The 12,105-nt window shown below is 38.9% G+C and overlaps 1 protein-coding gene across 5 annotated transcripts in view; it reads right to left on the bottom strand.

The window, feature by feature from the left end:
* Positions 1-12,105, bottom strand: part of IDE (insulin degrading enzyme) — a 78,766-nt gene that overhangs the window by 18,028 nt on the left and 48,633 nt on the right. For 4 of the 5 annotated variants that reach the window (XM_048505146.1, XM_048505145.1, XM_048505147.1 and 1 more), the window contains exons 12-16: positions 11,829-11,931; positions 10,206-10,328; positions 9,336-9,418; positions 3,529-3,673; positions 1,052-1,162 (exon numbers count right to left, since the gene is read on the bottom strand). In XM_048505146.1, the coding sequence (XP_048361103.1) occupies positions 1,052-1,162; positions 3,529-3,673; positions 9,336-9,418; positions 10,206-10,328; positions 11,829-11,931 (565 nt within the window). Of the gene's footprint in view, positions 1-1,051; positions 1,163-2,905; positions 3,051-3,528; positions 3,674-9,335; positions 9,419-10,205; positions 10,329-11,828; positions 11,932-12,105 lie in introns of all 5 variants that reach the window. The other variant, XM_048505143.1, reaches the window with a different exon arrangement.

The raw sequence follows: 12,105 nt of genomic DNA, 5'->3' as shown, positions 1-12,105 counted from the left end.
TTGAGCACAGGAATACAGGACTGAAAGAAGACTGCTTTAAAAATGACAGCACAAAAGAGTAGTAGTTTTGCTTTCTATGACACACTTAGGAATGTGACTGCAATGTATATTTATATATTTGTTTTGTTTGTTTATTTCATGTGCCGCCCTTCCCCTGGTGGGCTCACAGCAGCTTCCCACAATACTGATTTCAGTAAAATTTCAGAGTTAAAAACAATTAACTACCCTAACTCTAAATCCAGATGGCAGCTAAAATTTCATACTAAACAACAGAAGGTTATTATCCTCTATAACACAGCAAGGGAAGAAGGGTGGGAGAGAGGAAGGCCATTTGGTGGTAAACCATTGCTGAGTCAACCCACAGCTCCATCTTACAGGCGCTATGGAACTGCATCAGGGCCTGGGTCTCATCTGACAGAGTGTTGAGGTTGGCTGGACACCTTTCGGGCCACAGATCACCAGTAGCTCATTATTCCCTGAATGAAGTGCTCTTTGAATATAAATTTGTGCTACCAAGTTTATGATCCCAAAAGACACTCTATGAGCAGGGCCAGAGGGAGAACAAAGGCACTGATGGGAGTGTTTATCCTTTTCAGTCTCAGAACGACCAGGCTCCTAATTCTAACGTTAAGCAATCGCTACTCTACAAGAGAAGGCTCTTCTTCTACCTTTCACCCATGACGTGAGCCCATCCCAACTCAACCACACACGTGCTTTTGGGGTGAAGCAAAGGATCTCCATTGCTGTGCATTAATAGTAGGGTGGTAGTTGAGTTTCTGAGCTTCTACTGTGCTGAGCTTCTACCATGTCGCTATTGCCTACCCAGATTTAACCCTTTTGTATCTAACTCCATCTTAAGAAATAAATAGCCGCAATCAACTTCAATATAAAGTTGGAGCTACTCATCACACCTACAGACCTGAATACATTTTCAGCACCTTTTTCATTTACATGTTTGAAATCATTTCCACAGAATGGTCTTTCTCATCTTGAAAATGTTTATAGGTCTGATTTACAAAGATCTGGGTCACATCCATTCCCAATGCCTTACCGCTTCCTTGATAATTTCAAATCTTTTCTCATCAATCTCAAAGGTGGCCATTTTCTCAATAATCTTCTTTAGCAAGATATGCTGCTTGTCATTGTAACCTTTTACAGAAAGCTACATGGAAATGATAGATAAGGTGTTTTAAAAATGCGCGTACACAATTGTTTTAAACTTATAACATCCTTCACAAAATCTAAAAACACACTAGCATGCTTCATACCGATCTTAAATCCAATTCACCCATTAGTTTAAGAGGTTTCAGATATAAAAAAGAAACAGCAACACCCTATAATGTGATTTGGTACAACTGCTTAAAGACTGCTAGATTCTAACACTGTGGAGCTTAAAACACTTCTTCAGTTAAATTCAAGATTTCCCAGCTGGGCAGTCAAGAGCAATTTTGAAACACAGGAGAAACAGTCTCCTCTTTTCAATAGAACTCCTGATACAGCAGCAAAAAGAGAGGGCCGTGTAGGATTTAAATATTTACTAAGAAGTAAGACAGAACTGGGGGACATAAGGCACAATGTAATATTTTTCCATATAGCCACACAAGAGAGGAAAGGTTGGCTACAAATGTAGACGGTGAAAAAAAGCCTGCAGAACCTCATTATGGTTTTCTGGGTTTCCCATAGAAATATAGTGTAATCATCTGGGGAGGTGAGGTGGTAGTTTTGTTTCTAAAAAACCCCCCAGAAGTATTCTGGAAAACCAAAACAATTAGAGCCAATCTGGCAGACATGGCTCCTTCTTTGCAAAATATAAAAGATTACCGTATTCTTGTTTTAAAAAGTAGGAAAATCAAACTGGATCCAGTCAGGTTCATAAAACTATTCCAAAACTGGCTGATCATACATTATCATAAGCACTTATATTATCCAAGTGCTTTAGCTATACTTTTCCTATACTATCCTGATCTGCATCATTATTCACTACACTCACTGCCCGTATGTTGGTTATCCAATGATATTCTATGTAACAGCATGAAGCTGGAATCCCTGGAAAACTAACACAACAGGTTTTCACAGTAACTAACTGTTAATAAAGGTAACCAAAATAGAAATGTTCATGTTTCATAATCAGAAAGATTAGAAAAGACTTTGACCTAGGTGTTTAAAAAAGGAAACAAGATTTCAATATTAAAATTGTGCTTGTATTTCCAGACAATTTTGGCCCGTCATCCTGTACCACAAATACCATCAAACATTCATCTAGGCACTACAATTTCATAAATGAAGGCATGCTTTACTAAAAGACTATTAGGGCCTTAATCAGAAAGCTATCAAATAATTTCTATCTACAACAGAATGTCTAAGATAGAAGAGCCACATAGCAGAGGATAAGACCCACATATGCATATTTAAGTACAGAAAGAGCAATTCATAAACATTATCTCTTCTTCACATGCCATATTTTCATAGTCAATCATGAAAAGTTAGAAGTGTGCAGTTAATTTTTCATCTGATGGTGCAGGGCTACAAAAATTCACACCTCAACAAAACGTTAGCTTAAGATGCTAGTGGATAATGCTGGTTTTAGTACACTAAAGGAATTTAAATGACTAATAAAATGTTTTAAAATGAACTTGGGTCTCTCAAGATTACCTGACAGATGAGTGAGAAATGCAGATTAGAAATGCAGCATAACACACAACATAGTCACAAAAACATACCCATCATAGCCAAACCATCTACTCGTGGTTATAAAGCCGCATGGTTTTCCCCCATTATTATATGGATGCAAGGAAATGAAAAGATAGTAACTATTTTGCTTAGAATGGAAAAAGCCACAATTTTTCAAGCTGCAGTAAACTCTCAAGCCAACTCAATTCTTTCTGTATTTTCCCATCTTACTTACAAGAATTGCATTCATTCCTGATGCAATGGCATAGACCAAACCTGAGAGGCGTGCTGCATATGTATACTCTTTTAAATCATCCTTCAATAACCTGATTAATAGGTATGTCATGTTGCAATGGAGAGGGTCAGCATAAAGGTAGCGACTAACAAAAAGAAAAAAAAGGATGCTTTTGATACTTCAAGCAGCGACATGGTAACTGATGAAGAAACATGACTGAAGAGTATGTATATGCAGCCTCATAGTATTGGGAATGAAACACTGAATGCATTTTTTTCTGCATTAGAAAGTGAGAGAATAGAGGAAAATCTTTATTCCAACCAAGATTTATTTATTTGGAAGAAAGATAATCCTGCAACTAATTTCATGAATGATGTAAAAATGAAGAGTAAAATTTGCAGAATGTGAGTGGAAATGCTGACGGCTGGGATAACAGATTTAACTTAAATTTCAAATTATAAGGAAGTATAGTTAGAAATCAAGATTTTTAAAAGGAACAAAAATAAATTAGACCCTCAGTGGGAAAAGCCGTTCAAAAATGCTTCCAACCAATCAAAAACATTTTTTTGATTAGTGGAAGAAAATTCAAGGCTTTTGAGATTCTCCTTGATTTGGGTACTTACATACATCCCATAGATGGTATTTTGGAGATCATAGTTCAAGCCAGCTAGTTCTGCTGCATATGCATACTCGTTGAGGGAGTCTTTGAGTAGCTCAAGGTACAAATAGGCCATGTTACAATGCAAGGGATCCACGTAAGCAAATGGGCTGGAAGAAAATGTTGAAAGTAAAAACGCTGATATAATTTTTTCCAATTTTGTTAGGTCCGCCAAGGTTGGCTCTCAAGAACGCACTTAAATATACCGATTTGATGATTCCTGCTACAAGTATATTAAGAAAGTGAACAACACGAGTGCACGCACACATACATACACAAAGATGAAGGAAAAGTTAAATTAAGTTATTCCAGACAATGACAAATATTATGCTTAGGCCTAAAGTTAAGATTTTTTAAATCTATATTCTGGGTTTGGTGATTATAATGTTTAAAAATTATTAAAAAAACAGGTCCGAAGAGTCAAGGCAGCCAGGGTTGTAGGAGGACATCTTTGCAGCTTGGAGTGGTGTTGGAGTCTGAACTACAGATGGAAATGCATCTCTCTTTTGGGATGTACAGCCCCTTAAAGCAGTTTGGGCTTATCCACCGGTTGTAGCCCTTCCTTGCATGATTTGGTCAGATTTATTCATGCACAGATCACAACACCCAGGTTAGACTACTGTAATGTTTTGCATGAGGGGCTGCCTATCTAATTTGGAAGCTTCAGTCGGCATAAAACACAGCAGAAGCAGTGCTATACACTGGTACAGGTAACAAGATCAGTTTTTGCCAGTTTTAAGAGAGCTGCACTGGCTGCAGATCCACCTTCAGCCATCATATCTGGTAAAAAACACACATTTATTTCTACCAGAATTACTCTTGATTGGCACCCAGCTGCAATAGCTTTGTTAGGTTTTCTTGCCGTTTTACTTCACTGGTGTTATTGACCCTCATTAGGATTCCAGACTGCCTGTTGTTGAATTATACTAGTTGCTTTTAATTCCATTGATCTGGCTGCTATTTTTCTGTGCTCTTAAGTGGTCTTACATTGCTCATTGCTTAAGGTGATTAAAATTATTTACTCTATGGTGCTACTTTGATAAATGGCAATGCTTTAAAACAGAAATACATCATTAAGAAGAAAACTGTGGCACAGAAATCAGCCCTTGGTCACATTACTGGTGGAATGCATACAGAGGTAGCATAACAACTTGATTTACTAATATGCAGGTGACTGTGTCCTAAATAGACTATATTCCCCAAATACTGGCACTTACAATTTTCCTTTTGTAAACAGCAAGACATCTGGGGCATGAGAAAACTCTTCAATAAAACTAATTTTGACTTATAGTTGAAGATTAGTGCAAACAATTGCCTTCACTGGAGAATGTTTACCTCAGTATATATATGATTGGGGAAGATAGCTAATCTCCCTCCAAAATACTTGAAGTGCTAGTGATTTAGAATAAAATATGTCTGAAATAGTCACTGGGTGTTGTGAAATATGCTGACCTGTACCACCAATAACCCAGGGTTGGAGCTGACTAACATTTCCACATGTGCACAGGAGAAGCAATGTACAGAATTCTTCCCCTTCACAGACTGCTGAAACCCCCCCCCCCCAAAAAAAACAAAACAAAAAAAACCCCCAACAACACCCAAACACCTATTCTGGGAGATCCCTCAACCTACGCAGCAGCATTTCAGGAGCATTTTGGGTTGTAACAATAGCGTGGAGACTGAGAAGTTGTGCTTCTGAAGACAGAAATCCTTCCATTGGCGGAAACTGTAGGTGACATCCAAGCCATGTTGTTTGGGTGTCATTTTACTTTCTCAAAACACACTGGAATTTGACTAGGATTAATAATTGCACCATTTTTCACATTCACTGGCAATTGTACTGCTAAGTTGCTAGCCGTCATGTGGATTTTCAGATCGAAAAGCGCAGCTCAAAATATTTTAAATAAATAAATTCCATTCAATATGAAATGTGTATTAAAACATAAAAATATTAAAATGAGTTAAAATAACTACATTCTAGGATTAGAGCAAGCTGCTAAGGCAAGATGATCTCCAAACAAGATGATCTCTCACTTAATCTCTCTCCCATCAAGATGAAACTTCATTAAATACAGCTGCTGGTTTCACAGGGTCAGAAAACAGTGCAGCTGTTGGTTTTATTTTGTTATTTCCTAAACTCAAGAGCCCAAAAATATCAAGTCAAGTTTCATACTTCATATGATGTTAGCTGTTGCACATTACACAATAACCCACAGAAATACAGATTTTTAAAAACATAGACAACTCAAAGACTCAAGCCATGTTTCAACAATACTGCTTAATACTAGTACAATCAAGAAAGACAAACCAGGTAAAAATTTAAAACAACGTATGTACAGCATTGGTCCAGCATCTGTTAAAAGAATATGAGATTATTGCAAACGCAGCTGATGGAAATATTTGTTTTTCCTCCAGTAGTCCCCTGTCACCAGTAAATAAAAGGTACATTTATCACATTCAAGCAGGGGAAAAAACATTATACTGAGTACATATTGGACAGCACAAATGTTATAAATGTGTTTTTATAACCTCTGTGGAAAGAGATGTGTTTTAAGTTCTAGAAAAAATCAGAGCAGTGAGAAAAACAAGGCAGGACAACCAGCAGCGGCTATTCACACTATGATATCCGATTTAGCAAATTTTTTACTACCCAACAGACGACGTTGCGATGTCATTTCATTTAGCTCTTTACTGTTTTCATGAGTTTAAACCTACAGTGAGAGATAAATTTCACCTATGCATCTCCTGGAGTCATCCTGTAGAAACGGATCCATTTGTTTTACAAGGTTGATTGTTTTATGTACGTATGGATTGTCAATTTGTTTTTAATAATTATTTTAAATAACAAAAGAAATTAATCCAGTTTGATATTAGTTCCTTGGCAGCTAGAATCATGTACGCTGACTATTTACATGTGATAACAAAGTATCCTCCCTGCCTAAGCTCTTCCCTGACCTTGTAGCTCTGTGAAGCTGTGCTGCATGGTGGCTCATTCACTGGCCGTGTGTACGTGTGTTCCAAGGGAAAAGAGTCCATCACAGCCTTGCACAAGTGACTGATTCTAAATTGCCAAAATATACCAACCATGATATGCCTCTTACTGAAATCAAGCCTCTTCTCCACTTTCAGGTCCCACACACAGAGAACAAGATATGGAAGTACCAGCAAGGGGCACTACAAAAATGGGTAAATCTGTATCCAGCCCCTGTGGCAGTATGTGCATGGAGCTTCCCACCTATGCCACAGTTACCTTATATCTATTTATCTACTTATCTATGTGGCAGGCCTCCATATATCCCCGTATATCATATATCAACTGGAATACCCTGTAATGTCTACAGCTTTCTCTATTTTAGCCACTATTGTTTTGCAAGCACAAGTGGAGAACAAATGGAAGCTGAAAGCAATAAGCAGAGACCCAGAATAGGAAGAGATGCTGTTTCTAGAATATTGTCTGTTTCAAAATATGCCAAACCAGTGAGCCATGAAATTACCTGCATTTTTCTTAATACAGGATTGATCATTAGCGAACTTTCAGCTATTAATTTTTTCCCCTATGCGTTTCTTCAAAATGAACACAATAAAATAAGGAAAAAAAACAAAAGCAAATGTTCCTTGTTTATGTACATACCTTTTTATAGTAAACATGTACACCAATATAAAGTATTCTGTCTACGAGGGGATATTGGTATTAAAGGCACATACCTAAGTCAGCTATTTTCTGCTGATGTTCACCTTTAAAGCTGTACATTTAAGAAATAGAAGCACACGTAACATGCATTTTGTCTATAGGGCAGTCTACTTCTGTGAAACTAAGGTAGTGATTACTACCTTCTTTGCTACAGTGGCACTAGCATTAATTCTGCTTCAGCGGCCTGATAATCATATGAATGTAATAAAGCTGGGGTGTGTGTGTGTGTGTGTATATTCTAGGGGGAAAACAACATTCTGTAAAGAGGAGGAAAAAAAACTTATCTTTTCTGTAAAAAACCCACACAAAATGAAGCATGTTTGTTCTTGTGTTGGAAGTAGGGACTGAATGGTCCAAAGAAAAATAGGTTAAGAAAAAGAAATGGTTCTACAATGGCAAATGGGGAAAACAGGTAACCAGGTACTTAAAAAATAGAATTAGGAGAAGGTGGACCAATGTTTCCTAAACTTCCAGAAACTGAGGCATATTCTGTTCTGAGTTAAAATCGGACGCATGCTTGTTATTCCAATAACTGCGCGTCCTTATGCATTTCCACCTGAGCCACTGTTTCAAAATGGGCCTTCTAACTCATGCAAAGATGTAGCATCCTGGGAGAGGGGGCATAATTCTGCTGGATCTCTGCATCAGGAGTGACTGATGATCTAACTGTGCTCAATGTGGACACACAATAGAAATCACCCACTGCTAGCAGAGCAGAAAGCTGATGCAGTGGGAAGCTGGCTTGGTGGGTGGGTGCTTTTGAATTCATGAAAATACATCATTTAAAATATTTAAATTTCTCTGGGAACATGACAGACCCTAAAACACTTTAGGATTTCAAAATCTGTCACGACACAAAAAAGGCCATGTGTGCAGCTCACAATGCTGGATCTCCAATACTCCCACAGCCTTCTGAAAATCTATTTATGCAATCAGAAAGGAAGAAGCTGGTTTTTGACCTGATAATTATAATTGCAAGTGCATTCCCCCCGGCCCCTCCCCAAATGGAAAAGTCCTCAATTCTACCAACTGGTGAGCCTTCACTGAAAAATCCTTATAAAGAGATGCATTCAACCCATAAATAATGTCAGCATTTAAAAGAGGATAATGACCCCACTGCACATGCCAAGCTCTATTGCACCAATGACGTGCTATGTTAAGTTTCAGCTATGAGGACTACACCTGAATCCAAGCAGATCCGTCTAAAGTCAAGGCGGGCGTTCATTGAGATCACATAGTCTGACTGAAGAGTCTAAAAGCTTTGAGGATGGAAAACCCCCAGGATAAAAACCTCAGGGGTTGCGTCAACCAGAGATGCAAAAGCTGCCCATGAATAAGTAATACCCACATGAACACACACGAAGCTGCCTTATACTGAATTAGAGCCATTAACGTCCATCAAGTTGCATAATGTCTAATGGCAGTGGCTCTCCAGGCTCTCAGCATGAGGTCTTTCCCTTCACCTACTACCACACTGTTTAACTGGAGATGCCAGGGATTGAACATTCTGCATGCCACACAAAGGCTCTGTCATGAAGCCAAGCTCCTGCCCTTGGGTCGAATGATGGCCAAGCGTGTACAGAAGGCAGCCTATGCAGTCATATTCTTCCAGCTGAATAGTCCTGGTGCTAAAAGTGAAAGGAGTGCACAATTCAGCCCCCTTCTATGCATGCTTTGTTTCTTTTTGCTGTCAAGTCACAGGTTCCTTGTGGAGATCTTGTAGGAGTTTCAAGGTCGGAGATATTCAGAGGTGCTTTGCTATTGCCTGCCTCCATTTCATGCCCCTGGTATTCCCTGGAGGTCTCTCATCCAAATACTTGCCAGGGTCAGGGCTGAGAGTGTGTGACCGGCCCAAGATCCCCCAGCAAGTTTCCACGGCAGAGTGGGAATCACACTTGGGTTTCCCAGATCCTAGTCCAACATCTTAACATCTTAACCACTACACAACACTGCCTCTTTTTATACAATCTTGATATATATTACGCATACACACGGATATTGATAAAACGTTTCCTTAACTTAAAAACAAAAACTTGCCATATTCAGTACGATACATTTTGGAGGCAAAAATAGTTGCATACCTGAAAAATTCAAAGTTGAGACAAGCTTTAGGAAGGAAAAATTTGTCGTCTTGCTTGAACCACAGCTTGCTCATGGCAGTGTCCTGCGTTTAAGAAAACACATCTTCTATTACATTAGAGTACTGACTATTATCATGTTGTCAATTTTCCGTGAAGCTGTTGTGCTTGATCCAGTTGAACTGGACAGTTCCTACACTGGCGGAGGACTCATTGCAAATCTGTCTTCCCACGTGTTCCACTGTAAGCACATGGTTGCATGTGTGGGGAGTACTAGACAACAATGAAGGAAATAAGCCACTTATGAACAACTCCTGTATCCCAATTCAGCTCCCCATATCCTGGAGAAGAGAGGGGGGATGAGATGGGCATGCACACGGACCTCCCATTCCCTGCATTTCCCTTGATGCTTTCCCTACAAGCTTTCTTAGGCAATGACTCTTATGGCGTGTGTTTAAACCTACAGAGAGCCCTGAGGGGTGTGTCGCTGTGCACAAACACTGCCCTGTGCTCAACTGGATCATGCCTCAAATACTGTATACTAAGACAATATTTATGTCACATACAATAAATATTAATGAATTATAACAATCTTTCTGCAAATGAAAAACACATCAGTGAGTATTTAAGTATTACAATTAAAGGTTTATGTAATTTGAATACAGGTAAAAATCAGGAGTTAATCATTTTTAAAAAAATGCTACTTAGATGCATAATTTAATTCATTTTTATTACCTAAAAATGCTGCTCCAGCAGTGTGATAAACCAAAGTTAGTAAAAAGCTTTATCTTTCAAAAAGAACTTCAGGAAATAATGGGAACAGATTCTGGAAATTCCACCCACTATTATTGAACAGAGATGACATTTACTTACCTTAATAAGAGTAGGGTACTGTGGTGAATCCTTTTCTAGAGGTACAATCTCAAAGTTCGTAGGAATAAATTCATTCTTCATTGGGAGCTTGAATTTCCCATTAAGGTCAGCATTTTGCCATTTCTACATGAACAGTGTAAACAAGAGGGATGCCTGTGTTATTATCTGGAGCATGGACTTTCAAAGAAACACTGCAATGCCTTGCTAAGGACATCTATCTCAACTGAGCAAAAAGCAAAGCCGTATTTCTCCAAAATTCATGTCAAAACTGCCAGGGGCATTTCAAACCTGGAAGGAGATTCCCATGTGTGTAATTCTGGCTAGATGGAAAACTTCTTGTGCAACCAGATGTTTGTGCCTGGCTTATCTAACTCATCAGAATGAGCTGCACATGTAGAGTCTTTCATTGAAAAACTAAAATCACTGATAACTTCTGCTTGGGTCAGGAACTGGGCACAGAACTGAGTTGCTCCTGCTCCCTTTTCCTGGTCAAACAGTCAATATGCGGGTTTTTAAAAATAATAATTGATTTTCAAAAGCCCAAACAAATATTCTAAATCAAGGCTCAAATCACAGAGAGAACAGCCATGCAAATTTTATCTTGGTATAATTTTGACAGCCAGTGTTTTGCACAGGATTTTGTCAGATCCAGAGAGATGTTTCTATCTTACTTCACAATTTAAAATACTCTCGTGTGTTTGGCAGACCAGTTTTACAGACTTCAGTAGCTTGGATCCAGGACACAATCTGGATAATTGATCACTGCTGATTCCCTCTGGCCCTGCAGCCTCCTACACCTTATGAGATGTATAGGAAGAAGTGGGTGGAGTGTACCATGAAGGGAGAGTTGGCAGAAATGGCCTGTCCTCTCGCATTAGCTGTCACATAAACACGAGCAAGGGGGTTAAACAAGGAGGACACGAAAATCTGAAAATGCCACCTTTCCAGTGCAGCCTCTTCCCCATTCATGAAGGTTTCTTGGAAACAAGAGTGGCTGTGGGGGGGGCGGAGGGCGGCGGCGCACACAGTGGGAATTGTCAAACATCTAATATATGGGTCATTCGACTCAAGTAACTATTTTTGAAGGACATGAGACCTCCTCAACTTTTAAGCAGAATAAACTTGAACAGCTATTTAAAAGAGCAGTTCAAACATGTATAAATACTGGGTTTCCCTGAAAATAAGACAGGGTCTTATATTAATTTTTGCTCCAAAAGATGCGTTAGGGCTTATTTTCAGGGGATGTCTTATTTTTTCCCCCCACGTGACCAGATCAGCTGCGTTGGGGAATCTGTAACGAGGGCTTATTTTTGGACTAGGGCTTATATTTCAAGCATCCTCCAGAAATCCTGAAAGATCATGCTAGGGCTTATTTTTGGGGTAGGTCTTATTTTTGGGGAAACAGGGTATGGTGAGCCCACTGCAATAAAGCAATCCACAATAGCACTGGTGCAGAGGATCCTACTTTATACCACCAGCTAACTTTCACTGATGCAAAGTAATTGTACGAGCTACATTCAGTGGAAGTTAATGGGGCAAAAAAATCTTCCTTTGCAGCAGCGTGAAAATAAAGGCCACGTATTTGGGATTGCTTTCAAGATCAAGACTTTCCAATTAGCACACCTTAACGACTTCGTCAGAAAGTGCTTCTTGCTTGTACTGGGTTCCGTACCATTGTTCTGTCTTATCGGTTTTTCCTTCAAAAGTTTTAGAAACTACTGCAACCCTAAAAATAAAAACAAAAATAATAAGCAACCATGTTTTTCCTCACGCTGTATAAATCATTTTATTTGGTCACATTGATAGGGTACATTGTCATTAGTGTTATAACTGTTCAGTGTCCTAATATATTCAGATACTCCTTTTAGTGCTCTCGACTGAAACAGCAACCCAACCGACA

This window comes from Sphaerodactylus townsendi, linkage group LG08 (genome assembly GCF_021028975.2).
Source record: "Sphaerodactylus townsendi isolate TG3544 linkage group LG08, MPM_Stown_v2.3, whole genome shotgun sequence".
Lineage (NCBI taxonomy): Eukaryota > Metazoa > Chordata > Lepidosauria > Squamata > Sphaerodactylidae > Sphaerodactylus > Sphaerodactylus townsendi.
The sequence above is the reverse complement of the archived record's forward strand: the minus strand, read 5'-3'. Positions and strand labels throughout refer to the sequence as shown.